General features: G+C 40.1%; 1 protein-coding gene across 1 annotated transcript in view; it reads left to right on the top strand.

The window, feature by feature from the left end:
- The window catches only part of LOC140716830 (protein Aster-B-like), a 440,998-nt gene that overhangs the window by 268,685 nt on the left and 148,301 nt on the right, over positions 1-24,012 (top strand). Inside the window, exons 8-9 of the mRNA XM_073029779.1 lie at positions 6,486-6,693; positions 23,470-23,490. Of these exons, the coding sequence (XP_072885880.1) occupies positions 6,486-6,693; positions 23,470-23,490 (229 nt within the window). The remainder of the gene's footprint in view (positions 1-6,485; positions 6,694-23,469; positions 23,491-24,012) is intronic.

Genomic DNA, 24,012 nt, shown 5'->3' with positions numbered 1-24,012 from the left:
TTCAAACTTTAATATACCTTTTACCAAATCTTTATCATGAAACATCAACACAATACATCATTGGTGGTTCAGTACATTTTTTTCATATTTTAAGTTCCTTACAGTATAAAGTGAATGAGGCATTTTTGTTCTTAAGACCGTAAGACATAGGAGCAGGATTAGGCCATTTGGCCGATAGAGTCTGCTCTGCCATTTCAACATGGCTGATCCAATTTTCCTCTCAGCCCCAATCTCCTGCCTTCTCCCAGTATCCCTTTATGCACTGACCAATCAAGAATCTGTTAACCTCTGCCTTAGATATGGTGGTGGCATCCGTCGGTCTCGAGAGACCATGGATCTGCGCCTGGAGTTTCCAGGGCGCAGGCCTGGGCAGGGTTGTATGGGACACCGGCAGTTGCCCAAGCTGCAGGCCTTCCCCTCTCCACGCCACCGATGTTGTCCAAGGGAAGGGCACTAGGACCCATGCAGCTTGGCACCGGTGACGTCGCAGAGCAATGTGTTGTTAAGTGCCTTGCTCAAGGACACAAACACGCTGCCTCAGCTGAGGCTCGAAACAGTGACCTTCAGGTTACTAGTCTGATGCCTTGCCCACTAGGCCACGCGCCAACACAAGATATACATAAAGACTTGTCCTCCACAGCTGCCTGTGGCAAAGAAGTCCACAGATTCACCAGCCTCTGCTAAAGAAATTCCTCCTCACCTCTGTTGTAGGAGGATGCCCCTCTGTTTTGAGGCTGTGTACTCTGGTCTTAGACTCTTCCACCACAGAAAACATCCTCTCCATATCCACTCTGTCAAGGCCTTTCACCATTCAATAAGTTTCAATGAGGTCACCCCCATTCTTCTGAATTCTAGTGAATACAGGCCCAGAGCCATCAGGTACTCTTCATATGACAAGCCATTCAATCCTGGAATCATTTTCATGAACCTCCTTTGAACCTTCTTCAGTTTCAGCACATCCTTTCTAAGATGGGGGCCCCAAACCTACTCAGAGTACTTCAAGTGAGGCATCACCAGTTCTTTATAAAGCTTCAACATTACATTCTTGCTTTAATATTCTAGTCCTCTTGAAATGAATACTAATATTGCATTTGCCTTCTTCACCACAGATTCAACCTGCAAATTAACCTTTAGGGAATCCTGCACAAGGACTCCCAAGTCCCTTTGCATCTCAGTTTTTCGTATTTTCTCTCCATTTAGAAAATAGTCAACCCTTTCATTTCTTCTACCAAAGTCCATGACCAAACACTTCCTGACATAGTATTCCATCTGCCATTTCTTTGCCCATTCTCTTAATCTGTCAAAGTCCTTCTGTAGCCTCTCTACTTCCTTAAAATTACCTGCCCCTACATCTATCTTTATATCATCTGCAAACTTTGCAACAAAGCCATCAATTCCATCATCCAAATTATTGACATATAACGTAAAAAGAATTGGTCACAACACAGACCCCTGTGGAACACTACAAGTCATCAGCAGCCAACCAGAAAAGGCTCACTTTATTTCTACTTTTTGCCTCCTGCCTACCTGCCACTGCTTTATCCATGCTAGAATCTTTTCTGTAATACCATGGGCTCATAGCCTGTTAAGCAACCTCATATGTGGCATTTTGTCAAAGGCTTTCTGAAAATCGAAGTACACAACATCAACCAATTCTCCTTTGTCTATCCTGCTTGTTACTTCTTCAAAGATTTCCAACAGATTTATCGGGCAAGATTTTCCCTTGAAAATGGCCTGTTTTATCATGTGCCTGCAAGTACCCTGAAACCTCATCCTTAATAATCGACTCCAACATCTTCCCAACCACCGAGTTCAGGCTAACCGACCGATAGTTTCTCTTCTTCTGCCTCTCTCCCTTCTTGAAGAGTGGAGTGACATTTGCAATTTTCCAGTCTTCTGGAACCATTCCAGAATCTAGTGATTCTTGAAAGATCATTACTAATGCCTCCACTATCTCTTCAGCTACCTCTTTCAGCACCTGGGATGTACACCATCTGGTCCAGGTGACTTAACTACCTTCAGACCTTTCAGTTTCCCAAGAACCTTCTCTCTAGTTATGGTAACTAACCTCGTTTCATGCTCCCTGACACCTGGAACTTCCACTATACTGCTCATGTCTTCCACAGTGAAGACTGATATAAAATACCTATTCAATTTGTCAGTTATTCATCAACCTTTTCACCAGATCCAGAAAATGTTTTAATAGCATCAACAGAGTGCCAGTTTATGCTTGAATCATATCTTTTTACTTTTGGCCTGCTGATCAACCCCCATCTGTCGGACATTGCAAAGTACATGAGTGCCAATAAGCTGGCTGAGAACTCATTGTACTCTTAAGGCCCCAAAAGGGTATGTAAATTACGAGTGAACGACAAATGCATTTCCATGTATCCAGGCTTCTCCTCATTGCTGATAGGCAATTTATGATAGGCTGTTGTCACCTTTCCTAAATGCTAGTAGATGAGTTCCCTCTATGACTCAAACTAAATTTTTTCATTCCTCCAACAGTGATTAGAAAAACTGATATTAAGTAGCACTTATTCAGGTTTGGAACTTATATTAAGATAAACAGGGTGCAATCTGTCAGGAGGGCAACATTCTGTTATAAGTTATGCTATCATTCATTTCAACTGTGGTATCAAAATACTTTGTGCATACACTTATGTTTGAATGTCATTACTATGTCACTATATTTTATACATTGCAAGTGAGTTCTTCATTTGTCAATACAAAATCAGTTCTTTTATTCATAGTAATTGAAGGGCTTAAAGCATTGAAGAAGGAGAGTTGGTATTTTTGAATTTTGCATCAAAGATTGTTATTTATATTGTTATTACAACATGACTTAATTGTTTTGCCTCTTTGACAATGCACTGGCAGATGCCTCTCGCTCAGAAACAAATAATAGCCACTGTTTTGCCTACCTGTGGTCTGACTGAGTTTAGAAACCAACAGGCTTCAAAATATGCTATGCTCCACAATTTTCTATTCTAAGTACCCCCTTTGACCTTGAATACAAATTATGCTTCATTTGTGCCAAGAAGATGTGTTGACTATCAGTGCCAGATTCCTGATAATAAGTCAGAATAATTAGAATGAAGAGATCTGTGATTTTGCAACTTTGCCTAGAAGATTACACCTAATTGTCTTTTTTTCTGGCAGTCCATCTGTCCATCTCTGTGGTGGGTAACTGGGATCAAGAACAGGCCATCTGAGAACTTGAACAATAAATATGACATAATTTGCTGAGATAAAATTGTATTATTCCTGCACAATTAGTTTTATGCTTAAATGATTCATTTTTTTTATCCTCTACTAGTAAGTAAAAGGAAACCACCATTTTCACAGGATTACATGTATTTCCATTTGTGTTTTTTTGAAAAGTAATCATCCTTGAGCTATTTTGTGACTTTTTTTCCATCGCCTCCCTCCTTAAGCCTTGGTTCATCCCACTCATAAAAATCCTTCCATCTCATAATAGCTAACGTTAATTTGTTACAATGTTACCTCTACCATAGCCACAGCTGACATCCGCTTTTACATATAAATATTGAGGAGAAAGAGACCATTTACAGTTTTGAAACAGTAGCTCCAATTCTTAAAATATCGTCACATGCGGCGTTCTTGGAAAACACATCTTAGATTTCAGTGAGTATTTTTCCGATTTATTTGTGTAAAAAAAAAGTTGCACATTAAAACTGTGATGGAAAATGAGAATACCAACATTTTTCATATGGAGACAATTGTTCTGAAGTGGCTTATGAAGCACAACCTATTGAGGTTTTATTGGTATGGCAAAACTTTTACTTGTCTTCCCTGTGATTCAATCAAATTGTATTTGTGGAAGTTTACTTCAGCTGTCAAGATATTGTGTGGAATTCCTAAATAAAAATCCATATGAATTCATCTATACACAAGTTTAAAAGAAAACCCTATATAAAAGTGATTAAATTCTTAAATTCTACTTTCCTTTGCTTGACAACATAACACAATATTGTCTTAAACTGAGTGATCACTTTGAATTGTTCATGTAATGTCTTATAATTCTGAGAGTTTCTACCAGGCTACACTTCTCTCACTGTGCTTGAATAAGTAATGTGTACGTTGGAGCCCTCTTATCTGTAGTGCTTGGGGCCGGATTTTTTCAGATTTTGGAATATTTGCATCTATATAATGAGATTACCTTGGGAATGGAACAAAATCTGTTTAAATTACATATACAGCTTATACCTATATCCTGAAAGGTAGTTTTATATAAAAATTTTAATAATTTTGTGCATGAAACAATAATGTGTATATTGAACCATCAGAGGGGTAAGCTGTCACTACCTTGGCTGCCCAAGTGGACAGTCAGTCCCAAATTTAATCAGACAGTCAGTCACTACCTTGGCTGTCCCAAATTCAATCTGCTGCCAGTAAGCAGTCTTTGTCTTACACTTGTTCATCACATATATGTACTGATGCAGCAGCTCAGTGTGTTAGATTTTCATCATTGCCGATCTTGGCAAGTTCATTAATGAATTTCTCTGCTGCTTCATGATCAGCAGACGTGTTATCACCACAAGACCTTAAAACTTCAGCAACCAGTCTGCTGAATATTTACAATTGCCTTCACTTTGCAGTTCATCATAATAGATCTTTGCTTGTTTCATGATCAGCATACCGTTACGCAGCCTATGTTCACTCTGATGCTGATGAATCCACTCTTTCAGTACACATACGAGATCTTCATTTTTCACTTTATACAATGTTCTTCCATTTTTCATTAACTTCTATTCATTACATATATGAGATCACTTCTCTGAACTGTCAGATGTGCAGAGTCCAACACATCATCTGGGACCTTCCCAGTACCTTGTGGAATTTTCTATTTGTGACCCGTTATGTCAGTGCTAACGGGTGCTCAACCTGTATTTATTTTGCAACAGTTCTTAATTTGTAGATGTGCCAGTAGAGTTGCTGGAGGAAGTGGTGCGGGATGAGACAAGTTTCTTTTCAGTTTGCCCAAAGATTGAGTTCATTCAATCAAATACTGAACTGTACAGACCAGATTTGAAATTTATTGCTTCATACATTTGTTGATCTAGGTAGCAATAAGAAGCCTACAAAAGGCATTTTGAAAAACAAAAACAAAAATAAGGCAGGAGTTCCCATTCTTGATCAACACCTATTATGATGAGATACATCCTAGGATGCGCTGAGACACATCATCAGTGATGTAACCTGGGGTCATGGGGCCTTATGAATCTTTCAACATCAGATCGCCTTGCCTAGGCGACCCAGCCAGGATTGATCAGGCCCTGGCTTGTGTCCCAGCAGCACTGGTCCATGGGTCACACCTCTTGATCCATAGCTTTTTGGAGGCTTACTCAGCAGCCCCTGTGATGGTCCCGGTCCGGTAATACCAAGGAGGGAGTAGGGTCTGCACAGCGAGCAGCCAGCAAAACCTATAATAATAGCTGACATGGTCTGGAGTCATCTATCAACATCTCCCTTCACTATTGCCACAATGACATGGATTACATCCTCCTCAAACTGCAGCCACTCCCTCAGATTGCTTGCTGGAGACCAGTTAACCCGCTGGTACTCTGCCTGGGGTGAGAGTTTCTGCCATTTGGACCTCTGCTGAGATCTTGGGCAATTGATTCCACTGTAATGCCATGCTGATTGTAATTTAGGGAAATTGTGTTTCTGGTGCCAAATCTCCTTTGCTCTGATGTTCTAGGTTGAGATTTAGTCAGGAATGATATTTTTGGGTGAGAGATCATAGGGGAGTATTCTGGGGAGAAATAAATTTCAAGAAAATGAGGAAGAGGAGGAAATAATCAAAAATTGGCGAGGTATAAAATATTCTGTTGCAAATAATGAAACGTTATTTTACATATGCTATGTCAAGTGATAGGGTGGATTAATTCTGTGCAATATTTCGTTCATTTCCTATGTAAGATGCTGCATTATAGTGGCAAAAATGTTCTTGAGCAACTGACAGGTTAACCCACTGGTACAGGATCATTTTTGCCACTATGACAAACAGATATTTACAGATAACGGAGTGATATTGTTTAGAGTCTTTATGTAATGTCAAATATAGGGATATTATTGTGGTCTATAATAGCCCACCAAAAGTATCAAAAGAACGTTTTTGCCAGTACATAAAAACAATATTCTTTGTGGTTAATAATCCATATCAGAGACAGTAATTTTTTGACTCAGCATTACAGAGATTATCCAGCAAGATTTTGCACTGAACAAAGTACTTAACATAAGTGGAATGTTGTATGTTAAGAATGTGTATAAGGAAATGAAAATTTACTTACTGGGGGGAAAAAAACAAAGGTCAAAATGTGTTAATCCCCTGTGAGGCAGAACGGAAGGAATTTTAAACTGATTAACAACTGAAAAGAAGAGTTGGCAGAAGGTTTTCAAGTGGCTAAACTGTTGCAGCTCTGATCATTTCTTACCAAGATTCTCCCTTTTCTCATCAGCACTGCCAGTAATTCTGCTCGGAGCACCCCAGCCTGCTCACCCATCCTGAGGAAGAGATCAAGATCCCCAACGCCTCAGAATCTAGAGGGTGAGAACATGGTGGAAAAGGGCTCGGACCATTCCTCAGACAAATCACCTTCCACCCCTGAACAGGGAATCCAACGAAACTATTCTTCCCAATCTGGTCGAAGCAGCAAGAACTCCAAGGTGAGCCAAGTTTAATGGTCATGTAAGAGAAGTTGTTTGGGAATGGAGAACACACTTTATATAAAAAAAGATTTGTTACCTTTTGTATCACTGTTGTAGACCCATTATATAGTAACAAAGAAATCTGATGAAATTTAAAAAAAATTGAGGAAAAAGAATATCTACATTATAAGGACTGGAATAAAAGTGGTCATTCATATTTTAAATCATGATTATTTAAAATGTCATTTAATATTTTCAACAAATTTGAAACTGCTATACGTAGTAATTATTATTTTGTTCATGGATGTTTCTTTTGGGTGCTGTACTTGTGTTCTTGTGAAAACTAATTCATTTTGCTAATTTTGTCCGCATTAAGTAATTATGTTGCTAATTAATAACTTGCATTGATCTTTCGATTGTGAAGTTTGCTTTCTTCACCTCATTAAATATCAGACTTTCGGGGTGTAAGCTTGTCCACTAACTCATTTCATTTAGCCATAGCGGTTAGCACAGCACTATTACTGTTCAGGGTGTCGGAGTTCAATTCTGATGTCATCTGTAAGGAGTCTGTTCGTCCTTCCTGTGGAATGCATGGGTTTCCTCCGAGTCCTCTGGTTTCCTCCCTCAGTCCAAAGATGTGCCAGTTAGTAGGTAAATTAGTCATTGTAAATTGTCCCGTGATTAGGCTAGAAATCAAATAAATTGGGAGTTGCTCGTCAGTGTGGCTCGAAAGGCCAGAAGGGCCTATTCCATGACGAATACATAAATAAGTAACCATTTTAAAGTAGGCTGGACTACAGGAACTGAGATATTTTGTGATAGTATGTCAGTATGTAGGTTATATGTTAGATTAGGGAGGAGGAATGTCCATTTATATACAGTACTCATTTGATTCACACAAGAAAGTGCATGTATATGCATATCAATGAGGGGGATGAGTTTAATTGCATAATTTAAATGAGTTTAAGATCCTTTTGATCTTCACTGCTTTGCTGACCAAGCACTTTGACAGCTTAATTTGTAACACACACAAAAAATGCTGGAGGAGCTCAGCAGGCCAGGCAGCATCTATGCAGAGGAATAGTCAACGTTTCAGGCTGACACCCTTCATCAGGACAAGAAAGCAAGAGGGAAGAAGCCAGAATAAGAAGGTGGGGCTGGGAAAGGAGTACAAGCTAGAAGATGAGAAGCCAGGTGGGTGGGGGGTGGGGTGAAGTAAGAAGCTAGGAGGTGAAAGGGCTGGAGAAGAAGGAATCTGATAGGATAGGATAGTGGGTCATAGGAGAAGGGAAAGGACGAGGGGCATCTGGGGAGGTGATAGGAAGGTAAGGAGAAGAAAAGAGATAAGAGAGGAGGCAAAATGGAAGTGCTTTTTTAATTGTATTAAAACATATTTAATTTTTTAAGCTATTCAAATATTTTGAAACATTGAGAATGTTTGAAAAGATCTAAGACTAACTCTGGGGCATGAATATGCTGATTGAAAAATTTCCCTTAACATTTTATTTATGGAGTTAACTCATTACAATGTGGAAGGCTACACCATGGAAAAACTACTGAATAAAATTCACAAGTTCCGACTGGAAGAATTGCAAAGTGCATTTTAACCATTGTTATTGGCCAGCAGAGTTCGCACCCAATCAATTTAGAATCAGCCACAAAAGCCTGTGCATATTGTTCTCTGGAAATTCTCGGAACAGAATGTAACACCCATGATACTGTGTGTGTGCATGCAAATACAGACAGACATACTTTATTGATCCTGAGGGAAATTGGGTTTCGTTACAGTCGCACCAACCAGGAATAGTGTAGAAATATAGCAATATAAAACCATAAATAATTAAATAATAATAAGTAAGTTATTCCAAGTGGAAATAAGTCCAGGACCAGTCTATTGGCTCAGGGTGTCCGACACTCTGAGGGAGGAGTTGTAAAGTTTGATGGCCACAGGCAGGAATGACTCCCTATGACGCTCAGTGTTGCATCTCGGTGGAATGAGTCTCTGGCTGAATGTACTCCTGTGCCGAAGCAGTACATGCTCCATACTCTCCACCAGCTCCAGTTGTTTGGCATTGATTTAAACCAGAATTAATTTAGGATAATGTAAAAGCTGTGAGTCCTCACTGGGTTACATCTAGATTCAGGAAGAACTGTTCGGGACAAAGAGATCTGCATATCCCAAATGTTGGAAAAATTGCCCTGAACCTGCCTGTGTTTGAGCCAGTTGCTAGAGAATAAACGGTGAATCAGATGGAATGATGGATATCTGAACTGGGAGAGAGTAGACTAGCAGGCTGTGCATCTCCCCATCAACCGCTGTATTTCCCTTTCTTTCCACTTTCTCTTCCACACCTTTAATATCACTCAAAAATTGTCCTGTCTTTTCCCGCTCCCATTCTCTTCTTTTTTCACCATTACCTATCCCTTACCCTGTTTCTGCCCCCTTTATTCTTCTTTTCTTTCACCCCACCCTTTTTTCATGTTCCTTTTCTTCTTCAACTCACTACTCTCCTCCCTCCCCATTCCATTCTAGCTTTCCAGATTACCCTTTCTTTCTGTCTCACCTTGTACCCCACCTCTTTGTGCTCTCTTCTCTCCGTGTTCCCTGTTCCCTTCATCTTAAAACATTAAAACACTCAGCATTTCACCCTCTCTTTCTCAAATCCCTTTGTCGTTTTTCTCTTTTTCTCTCTCCCTTTATACTCTCTATCTATCCCTCCCTCTCTTTATTTCTTGCTTCCTCTTAATCTCTATTCTCCCATCAACGCCTTCTCTGTTTACCATCACTCTCCCTCATCGAACTCCAATCTTCTCTTTCCCTTTTTCTTCCCCTTCCTTCTCTTACCTCATTCACTTTTTGGTTGTCTACCCTTTTCATTAAGTTCTCCACCCTCTCCTCACCCAGTACACTCTATAGCGCAATGATATTAAATGTCAAAGTCAACTGATAATTACCTGCAGTGTTATTACGGGATGTTTATGTTTTATGTAAATAACTAAGTCAGTGGTGTGGGAGGTATTCTTGTCTGGGATGGTGAGAGTTTAGGGCCAGAGAGTGGAAGGTTCTTAGACAATAGTTGGGGGTGAGTAGAACTCCAACGCGAAGATTGACACAAAGTGAAGTAATGGTAAAGAAGGGTTGTTCAACTCAACAGTCAGTAGTGTATGGGGCAACGATTGAGACCTATGCAGAAGTGGTAATCTAACGCCAATATTTTCAAGAATTCTTTGAAAACTTGTGAATTTTTTGTCCAATATGCACAAATAATGTATTAACATTAATGTGTTAATAGCATGAATTGATATGTATCTGCAAAGTGACAACACTAGTTCTTCACATTTCTACCATAAGTGCCATTAATTTATTGGCCCACAGGTGCAGTCATCTTGAGTTGCTAGTACTAGTCCCTCAATGAAAGTCAGATGGACCAGCTGTGGTTTCTCATTAGAAACTTATAGTTCAGACCTAGTTCAATCACTTGGTATCAGGCCCTATGTAGACCATAAGACATGAGAGCAGAATTAGGCCATTCAGCCCATTGAGTCTGCTCCACCATTCCATCATGGCTGATTTATTATCCCCCTCAACCCCATTCTCTTGCATGCTCCCTGTAACCTTTGACGCCCTGATTAATCAAGAACCTATCAACCTCTGCCTTAAAATACACCCAATGTCTTAGCCTGCACAGCCATCTGTGGCAATGAATTCCACATATTCACCACCCTCTGGCTAAAGAAGATTTTCCTCATCTCTGCACTAAATGAATGTCCCTCAATTCTGAGGCTGTACCCTCTGGTCCAAGACTCCCCCACTATAGGAAACATCCTCTCCATATTCACTCTATCTAGGCCTTTCAATATTCAATAAGTTTCAATGAGATCACCCCTCATTCTCCTAAACTCTAGTGAGCACAGGCCAGAGCCATTAAATGCTCCTCATATGTAAATTCATTCATCCTTGGGATTATTCTTGTCAAACACGAGGAAATCTGCAGCTGCTGGAAATTCAAGCAACACACACAAAATGCTGGTGGAACACAGCAGGCCAGGCAGCATCTATAGGGAGAAGTGCTGTTAACGTGTCGGGCCGAGACCCTTCATCAGGACCAACTGAAAGGAAAGATAGTAAGAGATTTGAAAGTAGGAGGGAGAGGGGAAAATGCGAAATGATAGGAGAAGAAAGGAGGGGGTGGGGTGAAGCTGAGAGCCAGAAAGGTGATTGGCAAAAGGGATACAGAGCTAGAGAAGGGAAAGGATCATGGGATGGAAGGCTTAGGGAGAAAGAAAGGGAGAGGGGAGCACCAGAGAGAGATGGAGAACAGGCAGAGTGATGGGCAGAGAGAGAAAGAAAAAAAAGGGAGGGGGAAAAAACAACAAAAAACTAAATATATCAGGGATGGGGTAAGAAGGGGAGGAGGGGCATTAACGGAAGTTAGAGAAGTCAATGTTCATGCCATCAGGTTGGAGGCTACCCAGCCGGTATATAAGGTGTTGTTCCTCTAACCTGAGTGTGGCTTCATCTTGACAGTAGAGGAGGCCATGGATAGACATATCAGAATGGGAATGGGACGTGGAATTAAAATGTGTGGCCACTGGGAGATCCTGCTTTCTCTGGCGGACAGAGCATAGGTGTTCAGCGAAACGGTCTCCCAGTCTGTGTCAGGTCTCACCAATATATAAAAGGCCACACCGGGAGCACCGGACGCACTATACCACACCAGCCGACTCACAGGTGAAGTGTCGCCTCACCTGGAAGGACTGTCTGGGGCCCTGAATGGTGGTGAGGGAGGAAGTGTAAGGGCAGGTGTAGCACTTGTTCCACTTGCAAGGATAAGTGCCAGGGGGGAGATCGGTGGGAAGGGATGGGGGGGATGAATGGACAAGGGAGTCGCATAGGGAGCGATCCCTGCGGAAAGCAGAAGTGGGGGGGGGGAGGGAAAGATGTGCTTGGTAGTGGGATCCCGTTGGAGGTGGCGTAAGTTACGGAGAATTATACGTTGGATCCGGAGGCTGGTGGGGTGGTAGGTGAGGACAAAGGGGACCCTATCCCGAGTGGGGTGGTGGATGGATGGGATGAGTGCGGGGTGTGGGAACTATGAGGTTGGTGGCAGTGGATGGGAGATCCCCAGAGCTGTTAAGGTTGGTGATGGTATAGGAGACAGTGGCCTGGTGCTCCTTAGTGGGGTCATGATCAAGGAGTAAATAGGAGGAAGTATCAGAGAGTTGTCGCTGTGCCTCGGCCAGGTAGAGGTCAGTATGCCAGACTACAACAGCATTTATAGTAAGGTTGGGATTGGTGCGGAGGGAGCGGAGAGCAGAGTGTTGGGAAGGAGAGAGGTTGGAATTGGAACAGGGTGTGGTGAAGTTGAGACGGTTGATGTCCCGTCGGCAATTAGCAATAAAGAGATCCAGAGCAGGCAGAAGACCAGAGTGGGGTGTCCATGAAGAGGAGGAGGGTTGAAGATGGGAGAAGGGGTCATCGGTGGGGGTAGGAGAGTCCTTGCCAAAGAAGTAAGCTCGGAGACGGAGCTGGCGGAAGAAGAGTTCAGCGTCATGGCGTACGCGGAACTCGCTGAGGTGTGGGTGAAGGGGGACAAAGGTGAGGCCCTTGCTGAGGACAGAGCACTCTGCCTCAGAGAGTTGAAGGTTGGAGGGAATGGTAAATGGTAATGGTAAAGATTCTTGTCAACCTTCTCTGGACCCTCTCCAATGGCAGAATGTATTTTCTTAGATAAGGGGCCAAAACTGCTCATAATACTCCAAGTGTGGTCTGACCAGTGCCTTATAAAGCCTCATCATTGCATCCTTGCTTTTATATTCTAGTCCTGTCAAAATAAATGCTAACATTGAATTTGTCTTTCTCTTACCACCGACTCAACCTGCAAGTTAACATTTAAGAAATCCTACACGAGGACTCCTAAGTCCCTTTGCACTTCTGATTTTTGAATTTTCTCCCCATTTAGAAAATAGTTCACTCCATTATTCCTTCTGCCAAAGTGCATGACCATGCACTTCCCTGCATTATCTTCCATCTGCCACTTCTTTGCCCATTCCCCCAATCTGTATGTCCTCCTGTGGACACTCTGCTTCCTCAACACTACCTGCCCTTCCACCTATTTTCACAAACTTGGCCACAAATCCATCTATTCTTTCATCCAAATTATTGACATATAACATGGAAAAAAGCAGTCTCAAAACTGACCTCCGTAGCACACTACTGGTCACTGGCAACCAACCAAGAAATTATTCCCACTCTTTGCCTCTACCAGTCAGCCAGTCTTCTATCTATGCTAGTACCTTTCCTGGAATATCATGAGCTCTTATCTTGTGAAGCAGCCTCATGTTTGGAACTTCGTCAAAGACATTCTGAAAATCCAAATAAACAACATCCACTGACTCTCCTTTTTCTATCCTGCCTCAAAGAGTTCCAACAGATTTGTCAGGCAAGATTTCCACTTTAGAAATCCATGCTGACTTTGGCCTATTTTATCATGTGGCTCCTAGTACTCTGAAACCTCATCCTTAATAATAAACTCCCAATATCTTTCCAACCGCTGAAATCAGACTAACTAGCCTGTAATCTCCTTTCTTCTGCCTCCCTCCTTTCTTAAAAATTGGAGTGGCATTTGCAATTTTGCAGTCCTCTGGAAGCATTCCAGAATCTAGTGATTCTTAAAAAATCATTACTAATGTCTCCACAATCTCTTCAGCTACCTTTTTCAGAACCCTAAGTGTTGTCCATCTAGTGCAGGTGACTTACCTACTTTCAGACTTTTCTGCTTTCCAAGCTTCTGCTCCTTACTAAGAGCAATGATACTCACTTTTGCCCTGACATTCTCGCATTTTTAGCATTCTGCTAGTGTATTCCACAGTGAAGACAGGCACAAAATACTTCAGTTCATCTGCCATTTCTACCTCTCATTTTTCCATGGTCCAATATCCACTCTCGTTTTTTTTTTACTCTTTATATATCTGAAAAAACTTGTATCCTCTTTTATATTATTGGCTGGCTTACCTTCATATTTCATTTTTCTCTCTTTATGGCTATTTTAGTTGCCTTTGGTTGATTTTTAAAAGCTACCCAATCCTCGACCTTTCCACTAATTTTTGCTATATTATCTACCCTCTCTTTAGCTTTTATGCTTTCTTTGACTTCTCTTGTCAGCCGTAGTTGCCTCATCCTCCCTTTAGAATACTTTTTCGTCATTGGGATGTATCTTTCCTGTACCTTTCAAAGTTCTCCAGAAACACCAGCCATTGCTGTTCTGCTGTCATCCCTGCTAGTGCCCCATTCCAATCAACTTTGGCCAGCTCCTCTCTCATGCATCTGTTATTCCCTTTACTCCACTGTAATACTGATACATTTGACTTTAGCTTCTCCCTCTCAAATTGCAGTGTGAATTTTATCATATTATGATCACTGCCTCCTTTATCATAAGCTCTCTAATCAAATATGGGTCATTACAAAATACCTAATCCAGAATTGCCATTCCCTTAGTGGGCTCAACCACAAGGCTAAAGAGTCATCTCATAGACATTCAACAAATCCCCTGGATTTGGAACCAGTATCAACCTGATTTTCCCAATCTACCTGCATATTGAACTCCCCCATGATTATCACAACATTGCCCTTTTTAACATCCCTTTTTTAAAATCTCCCGTTGTAATTTGTAGCCTACATCATGGGTACTGTTTGGAGGCCTGTAAATAACTCCCTTCAAGGTCTTTTTACTATTGCAGTTTCTTCTACCCACAAGGATTCTACATCTTCTGATCCTATGTCACCTCTTTCTAAGGATTTGATTTCATGTTTTTACCAACAGAAGCACCCCACCCCTCTGCCTACCTGCCTGTCCTTTTGATACAATGTGTATCCTTGAATGTTAAACTCCTATGATCTTCTTTCATCAACGACTCCGAAATGCCCACAGCATCATTCCTGACAATCTCTAACCGTGCTACAAAATCATCTACCTTATTCTGTATACTGCATGTATTAAAATATAACATCTTCAGTCCTGTATTTATCACCCTTGATTTTGACCCCCGTTACAAAATTAACTCATCCCACTGACTGCAATTTTGCCCAATTTTACCTGTCCTTCCTCACAGTCTCACTACCCACTGCATCTAGTTGTTTACCAACTGCCCCATACTCAGCCTATCACTTCGGTTCCCAACCCTCGCCAAACTAGTTTAAACCCACCCCAACAGCTGTAGCAAACCTGCTTGCAAAGATATTGGTGCCACTTGGGTTCAGGTATAACCTGTTTTCTTTGTACAGATGATACCTTCCCTAGAAGATATCCCAATGATCCGGAAATCTGAAACCTTGCCCCCTGCACCAATTCTTCAGCCACTCATTCATCTGCCAGATCATCCTATTCTGACCCTCACTGGCATGTGGCACAGGCAGCAATCCAGAGATGACTACCCTGGAGGTCCTGCTTTTCAGCTTTCTGCCTAACTCTGTATATTCTTTCCCCTCCCTTTTTCTACTGTTCTTCTGTTGGGACCAGAGTAGTCTGAGCCAAAATGTAGCTGAGAATATCTTGAAAAGCACCTGGCTTTTCTATCTGTAAAAATTATTAAAATTTCTGAAATTTCTGACATTCATAAATACATATTAAAATAAATCATTAAAATTGTTTTTAAAATGTATAAACTTCAAAGAATTTTAAAAAGGGAAAAAGATAATGTATGCAATAAACATCTAAAATGTTCAAATAACTTTAAAACAAATTATTTACGTCACAGTTTGACATGCCAAATATAGGCCTTGTATTGTAATTAACACTATAAAGCAGTGCTATCATTCCAATGTCCAGTAGCCAAACCACTTGGGTTACAATTCTTACAGGGGCTAGTTGAATATTACTAAGTATATACTATGCAAGTGGTTTGTGTTTCACCATGCAAATTGTGGTGGAAATAATGAAGAGAAAGTAATCTACTTTGTGTAAGCAAACAGTCGTCTAGGTTCCCATGTATGCACTTACAAATATGGTAGAATGGCAGGTAATTATGAGGTTGAAGTTTTTGCTTTAAACAGCCTGCAGCAGTTGTCAGTGACCCTTAAAGTAGCATTGTTACAGAGTAAACGTAGCAAATAAAATATAAATGTCATTCATTAAAAACAGCATGACAAACCAACATGTTCCTACATTGCCTACTTGGAATCAACAGCAGTTAAGTAAAACAAGTAATGATGTCATTGCTGAGAGGTCTGTGATATGATATCAGCCTGAAAGCAAACCATGATAGGAACTTCCCCAATGTGACCACAATTTTGTCACTTAATGATCCAAGTTTCATTCTACTGAGGCAAATTGATCAGTACAATCCAACATTAGTTTAAGTGGATGTTAATTTAGAAGTAAAATATCACAGATGCTACAAATCTCAATTAAAAACAGAATATACTGGAAACATGTTGGTGAGGCAAAAGAAACTGAGTTAATATTTTCAATCAATGACCATTCAGTCTGTAGTAGGATGAAATATGGATAGAGTAATGATAAACTAAATGGCAGTGACCTCAGGAACGTTGATCCATAGAGGGATTGTGAAGTGCAAATTCACAACTCCTTGAAAAGGTGACACAGGTGGATTATGCATTTGGCATGCTTGCCCTCATAGTCCAAAGCATCAAGTAAATGAATTGGGATATCATATTTGCTCCTGTGCAAAGCACTGGTCAGGCTGCGCTTGGAGTTTTGTGAACAATTTGGTTGCTACGCTACAGGAACGACTTGGTAGCATTAAAAAATGCAGAAAAGATTCACCAGAATGTTGACTTGATGAAAGCTTAATTTATAAGGAGAGATTGGATATTCTCATTGTAATGTAGGAGGCTGAGGGGTCACCTTTTAGACCTTTATAAAATTATGAGGGGCAGAGATAGGGTAGATTGATTTTTCCTTGGTGAGGGAGTTCTAAAACAGAGGGCATAGATTTAAGGTGAAAAGGGAAAATATTGAAGTAGAATAGACAGACACCTTTTCATACAGAGGATGATCATTATACGGAACAAGTTGCCAGAGGAAATGGGAGCGGCAAATGAAAATACAACATATAAAAGGCATTTGGACTGGTTCTTGGTGAGGATATAGACAGAATGGGATTAGTGTAAAATAGATCACAGTTGGCATAGATGAATTGGGCTGAAAGGCCTTTTTCTCTGCTGTGTGACTATGATTTAAAGTTAACAGGTTTTTTGGAGGACTGATGTTGGAAATCAATCTTTGACAACTACAGAACACCTTACAACTACTGTAATTCCATTTAATTTATTTATCTCAATGCTGCATTTCTGTTAGCTTTTATCATTTTTTTAATCTGAAAGTTGCTTGTAACTTTCCTCCAAAATATTTGCCAAAAAAATGACATTTGGAATTATATGATGCCTTTCATGGCCATATGATGTCCAAAAGATGTTTTTCATCCGGTGAAGTTTTGTGAAATGTAGCTATTGTTGAGATACTGGCAGTTAGTTTGAACATAGTAATTTCTCATAAACATAGAAACATAGAAAACCTACAGCACAATACAGGCCCTTCGGCCCACAAAGTTGTGCTGAACATGTCCCCACCTTAGAAATTACTAGGCTTACCTATAGCCCTCCATTTTACTAAGCTCAATGTACTTATCTAAAAGCCTCTTAAAAGAACCTATTGTATCCACCTCCACCACCATTGCCAGCAGCCCATTCCACGCACTCACCACTCTCTGAGTAAAACACTTACCCCTGACATTTCCTCTGTACCTACTACCCAGCACCTTAAACCTGTGTCCTCTTGTGGCAACCATTTCAGCCCTGGGAAAAAGCCTCTGACTATTCACACGATCAATGCCTCTGATCATCTTATACACCTCTATCAGGTCACCTCTCATCCTCCTTCACTCCAAGGAGAAAAGGCTGAGTTCACTCAACCTATTCTCATAAGGCATGCTCCCCAATCCAGGCAACATCCTTGTAAATCTCCTCTGCACCCTTTCTATGGCTTCCACATCCTTCCTGTAGCGAGGCGACCAGAACTGAGCACAGTACTCCAAGTGGGGTCTGACCAGGGTCCTATATAGCTGCAACATTACATCTCGGCTCCTAAATTCAATTCCGTGATTGATGATGGCCAATACACCATACGCCTTCTTAACCACAGAGTCAACCTGCGTAGCTGCTTTGAGCGTCCTATGGACTCGGACCCCAGGATCCTTCTGATCCTCCACACTGCCAAGAGTCTTACCATTAATACAATATTCTGCCATTGTATTTGACCTACCAAAATGAACCACTTCACACTTATCTGGGTTGAATTCCATCTGCCACTTCTCAGCCCAGTTTTGCATCCTATCAATGTCCTACAGTAACCTCTGACAGCCCTCCACACTATCCACAACACCTCCAACCTTTGTGTCATCAGCAAACTTACTAATCCATCCCTCCACTTCCTCATCCAGATCATTTATAAAAATCACAAAGAGTAAGGGTCCCAGAACAGATCCCTGAGGCACTCCACTGGTGACAAGACCTCCATGCAGAATATGACCTGTCTACAACCACTCTTTGTCTTCTGTGGGCAAGCCAGTTCTGGATCCACAAAGCAATGTCCCATTGGATCCTATGCCTCCTTACTTTCTCAATAAGCCTTGTATGGTGTACCTTATCAAATACCTTGCTGAAATCCATATACACTACATCTACTGCTCTTCCTTCATCAATGTGTTTAGTCACATCCTCAAAAAATTCAATCAGGCTCATAAGGCATGACCTGCTGTTGACAAAGCCATGCCGACTACTGCTAATCATATTATACCTCTCCAAATGTTCATAAATCCTGCCTCTCAGGATCTTCTCCATCAACTTATCAACCACTGAGGTTAGACTCTCTGGTCTATAGCTTACTGGGCTTTCTCTACTCCCTTTCTTGAATAAAGGAACAACATCCGCAACTCTCCAATCCTCCAGAATCTTTCCCGTCCCCATTGATGATGCAAAGATCATCGCCAGAGGCTCAGCAATCTCTTCCCTCGCCTCCCACGGTAGCCTAGGGTGCATTTTGTCCGGTCCTGATGACTTATCCAAATTGATGCTTTCCAAAAGCTCTAACACATCCTCTTTCTTAATATCTACATGCTTAAGCTTTTCAGTCTGCTGCAAGTCATTACTACAATCACTAAGATCCTTTTCCATAGTGAATACTGAGGTAAAGTATTCATTAAATATCTCTGCTATTTCCTCCGGTTCCATACACACTTTTTGTGTTGGCACGTGGCCTAGTGGATAAGGCATCAGACTAGTAATCTGAAGGTCACTGGTTCGAGCCTCAGCTGAAGCAGCGTGTTGTGTCCTTGAGCAAGGCACTTAACAACACGTTGCTCTGCGATAACACTGGTGCCAAGCTGCTTGGGTCCTAGTGCCCTTCCCTTGGACAACATCGGTGGCGTGGAGAGGGGAAGGCTTGAAGCTTGGGCAACTGCCGGTCTCCCATATGTCACGAGACTAACGGATGCCTATACACACTTCCCCACTGTCACACTTGATAGGTCCTATTCTTTCACGCCTTATCCTCTTGCTCTTCACATACTTGTAGAATGCCGTGGGGTTTTCCTTAATTCTGCCTGCCAAGGCCTTCTCATGGCCCCTTCTGGCTCTCCTAACTTCCTTCTTAAGCTCCTTCCTAGTAGCCTTATAATCTTCTAGATCTCTAACATTACCTAGCTCTCTGACCTTTTTTAAGCTTTTCTTTTCTTCTTGACTGGATTTATTACAGCCTTTGTACACCACAGTTACTGTACCCTACCATATCTTCCCTGTCTTATTGGAACGTACCTATACAGAACTCTACACAAATATCCCCTGAACATTTGCCACATTTCTTCCGTACTTTTCACTGAGAACATCTTGTTTCCAATTTAAGCCTCCAATTTCCTGCCTGATAGCCTCATAATTCCCCTTACTCCAATTAAACGCTTTTCTAACTAACAGCAATGTGAAAGTCACAATCAGATGGTAACTTAACCTATATATTCCAGTGTTGTATTTGATTGTATTGTGTCCTCATTTTCACTGATAGGTTTTGTCTTGCTTTTGAAATGTAGATTAGCACATTTCCAGTAAGAAACTGAGCTGCTTTGATCAGGAAGGTATAACACTCAATCTCTAAATTTAGAGTTAGGGTATTAGTATTGATACTATAAATGACCTTGGTGTCTCTCAACTAAGAAGGAGACAAATTAGCTCCACTTGTTCCAAGTGCAGTCTGATTACCCATGTGAAAAGCACAATTGTACAAATAGGGAGTTGATGGGATTAGCTTGCTTGTGATTCTCTCCACAGCCACTGGTAAGGAACTGGCACTCATTCTGTGAAGTCATCAACCAGAACAGCTATGTCTACGGAAGAAAAGAGAATATAAATATATAACTTTTAATGTGTGCTCCAGAAATTTCCATACACAATCTTGGGAAGTATTTCAACATGAGCTGCTAAACTGATATTCCATAAAGTAAATTTAAGAGATCCCACATTATTATTAAAACAAAAGCATTCTTCTGGTGCATGACTTAATGTTTATTTCTCCAGATACACACAGAAACAGGTTATTGCTTTTGTACATCCTACTTAATGCAAATTAGCTGCTACATTCCTTCAGAAACTGTTAATAGTACAGCATTTTGGCGTATTCTGAGGGCAAAAATGCTGCAATTTTTTTCTCTCTTTAAAGGAGCTGAAGTATTAATTGCAAATACTCAGTCCTCTCAGTCCTGCCCAGAACATGAAAAAGTACACTAAAGAGGGATGCAAAATTGATCTCTACAACTGTTTATGTACCATTTATAATTCTGTGTACTGCCTAAATAGGATAATAGACAAAGTCTAGTGATTATGTAATGAATTCTTCATAATTAACAGCACTGAGAGAAAGTGAAATATAAATTAACCATGTTGAGAATCAATTATTTCACTTGTGTGGAAATTTACAATTAAGTTAGTCTATCTAAAGAACCTTACATGTTTTAAGAACATCCTGAAATAAGAATAGGCAGAAGAAGATAGTTTGCTGCCTATATTTTTCTTTTCCTTTGAAGGAATTGCTGACTCAGTTTATAGTTTCAGTTGTAGACAATATATAAACTTTGACAGTGGTTGAGTTTGATGATGCAGTCACATTCAGTCTAGTACTTACTCAAACTGATTAAAAGAGTAAATCTTGTTTGATATCCTGTTTCTTAATGTTGGGCCTATGGGAATGGTCGGGGGTACACTGAAAGGTGCTGATAGCAAATTGGATAATGTGCTGTAGCAGTAAAATCCAGTTTCTATATGACCTGAGCTGTATCCAACTTAAATGGAATATCTGGAATTTGGATTGAAGAATAATGCAAAGTGGAATTAGGACTATGAGAAGATTATACTGTATGTTCTGCTAATTTTATAGTTGGCTTGATTATGCGGTCCATTAAAGTCATTGATAAAGTAAGGAGCCAGGTCTCAGTGGAGCAGATCTGCTCACTGCCAGTCCACATTCACCTTGTCCAACTACAGAGGGCTAATCTTGCTGTCCCTTCAAAGCCTGGAATCTGGTAGAAAAGCATTGCATGAGCGTTGGGCTTTAAGAGACATAGATTTAAAGTCCTACCGCAGAAAACCCTGACGACCTTTGACAGAAGGCAAAGTTTGACTTGCTATCAAAGTTGGATTCTTAATTTTGAATATTTTATATATTATAATATTCAGGGACATTTAAAAATCATTACAATGGATGTAAATAATATTAAAAAGAATCATTGAAAATAAAACTAAGAATAATTAAAAGATTAATTATTATTAAAAGATTATTGGTAAAATTCTTTATTTCCTGATTTCCAGCTAGGACTCTATATACAAATAAATGGGGACCTGGATCTTTGATAATGCTGGATAATTCAAGCCAAGTAGGCTTCTGCCATTTGATTCCTTGTAATGCCCAATATTGAGCACAGATCACTGGTCACTTATTAAGAGATTGGAATGGCTCAGACCCTAAATTAAATGCTTCGGGCAACAAAATTCATCTCAAATTAAGTGGGCTGCAGTTTCTGTGTCCTGGCCTAATCTTTTGCTTTCCTATTTTGTAATTAGGTTAAAGTTACTTATTTAAATTATAAAAGTTGAAAGCTCAAGAAACACTTATGTTTTGCTATTCAAGAATTCCTTCTGCTAAGTGACTTACTTATGAAAAAGGATCTAGTGTTTCCCGGCATATATGACGGATAAACTCTTCTCGAGCTTCCAGCCAGATGCAGGTATTGATTTTGACCAACGTTTCGATGACAAACTCTCCCATCTTCATCAGGGATGATGCCTGGGCATGTCTAGTCCAGTAGTATATATACCCCCATTGTCCGTCCCTCCTGTTTGGTTTTTCCGGTGATAGCAGAACTTTGCTTTCACAATAGATCTAGAGTTGACTTTGACGGCACAAAACTAGGTGGAGTTTTGGGGCCACCTAGTGAAGGGTGCCATTGAAGTAAAACAAGAGAAAAAGAATTTTAACAAAGACGAAGGTCTTGCTCTAAGTAAAAACATTCAATTGTAAACAGGGTGGGACAGCGGAAACCTGATTGGATGAGGACTAACCAATCAGGAGGGATGGATGATGGGGGTATTTATACCACCAAATTAGACATGCTTAGGTATTATCTCTGATGAAGATGGCAGAGTTTGTTATGGAAACGCTGGTTAAGATCGATACTTGTACCCGGCTGGAAGCCTAAGAAGAGTTTATTTGACTTACTTATTAACTTATCCGGACATTTCAGTCAGATTAAATTTCAAAAGTTCATTTTTTCAGCTCATTTTTATGTAGAGCTTGGGGGGCTCTAAATTGCTGACATCATTGTAGGCATCATTACAATAATTATGTAAACTATGCAAAAATTGCATAGTTTACATAATTATTTTGCACCAGAATCATATGCCTAATAAATTGCTAGTCATTGGCATGTGACATTATTTGTGCTATAAACTTAATAAAGCATGATGGCACTGATTCTGTCCTAACATAGTGAATCAAATGCTTTTGCTGTCAGCCAATAATGATCCTAATTTCTTAGTTTCTGAATCATTTGTTGTTTTAATCTAGTTGTTTAAAGAAAGTTGATAAAAACAGGAGCCATCACCACCAGGAGAAAGTAAGACAAAATAATTGCTTTCTGGACACCCACAGACATCTTGTAGTAAGAAATGTAATAATGTAGGTGGGAGCAAAGTTAGGAGATTCAACCCCAGCCCCACCAATCTTGCAACACCATTCAATACTTAATGGCTGATCTGACATTTCAGCTCAACTTCAATTACTTGTATGCCTCTCATAACCCCTGATTCCTTGTCCGCACCATTTCACGTGTGCACACTCTTATTACCACCCATCTGCCACCCCTCAACACTTCCACCAGTGAGAATAACCATATTTCACAAAATGCAGCGTGTTTATCGTGTTCAGGTAAATGGTGGCATTATGCAAAAGCTGAGTTTCCAGATTGACTGACTGGATGTATTGTAAGTATCTCAGAAATAATATTTGTAAGGATAGCATGTTTCACATGAATACGATGTACTGCACCCAGCATAGTTCAGAATAAAGATTTCCATGGGCTCCGTTAGTTAATAAAAGCAATATTGTATTTTGACATTTTGATTCACTAACAGCTTGGCTTGAAGTTCAATTAAGTGCTTTATTTCTTAAAATTTCAATCAATTTTATGTTGTGATTTCTTTGTTCTCTTCTGTGCATGCTCTGTCTCTTCTAGTCTCACAAGCGACTTTCAAAAGTAAGCATTTTATTTTCCGTTTCCTTAATAGATTGTGGTTTCTGATTGTATTTTTGTACTATTACATATCCTACATCAACTGCCTGAGTAGTCTATACCTTCTTGACCTAAACTCATTTTAAAATATATTATTAAATACTTCTTTGTGCTTTGAACCATAAGGACATGCATTGTGGAATGCACAATAATTGTACAGCAGACTTTGTTAACATTTACTAGAGTAAAAAATTGGTGCTTTGAAGTATTTATTATCGAGCTCATATTATTCATTTTGATGTTTTCAAGTGTGTGTCTCTCTTCTGAATGAAAACATCCATTTTCAGTAAAACTATGAATTCAAACCTTAGAAGAACATTAACAAAAGTAAAATTTAGTCTTGAGGTATATTATTTCATAAAAGAATTCAAATGATGGAAATCTGAAATATTTCAGAAAATACCAATAATACATGGGTCAATTATGCATCCATAACTGAAAAATACATTTCTAATTTTTGACCATTCTTCAGCACATCAGTATCAG

The sequence above is a fragment of the Hemitrygon akajei genome, chromosome 26 (genome assembly GCF_048418815.1).
Source record: "Hemitrygon akajei chromosome 26, sHemAka1.3, whole genome shotgun sequence".
Taxonomy (NCBI): Eukaryota; Metazoa; Chordata; class Chondrichthyes; order Myliobatiformes; family Dasyatidae; genus Hemitrygon; species Hemitrygon akajei.
This window is presented reverse-complemented; position numbering and strand designations above follow the sequence as displayed.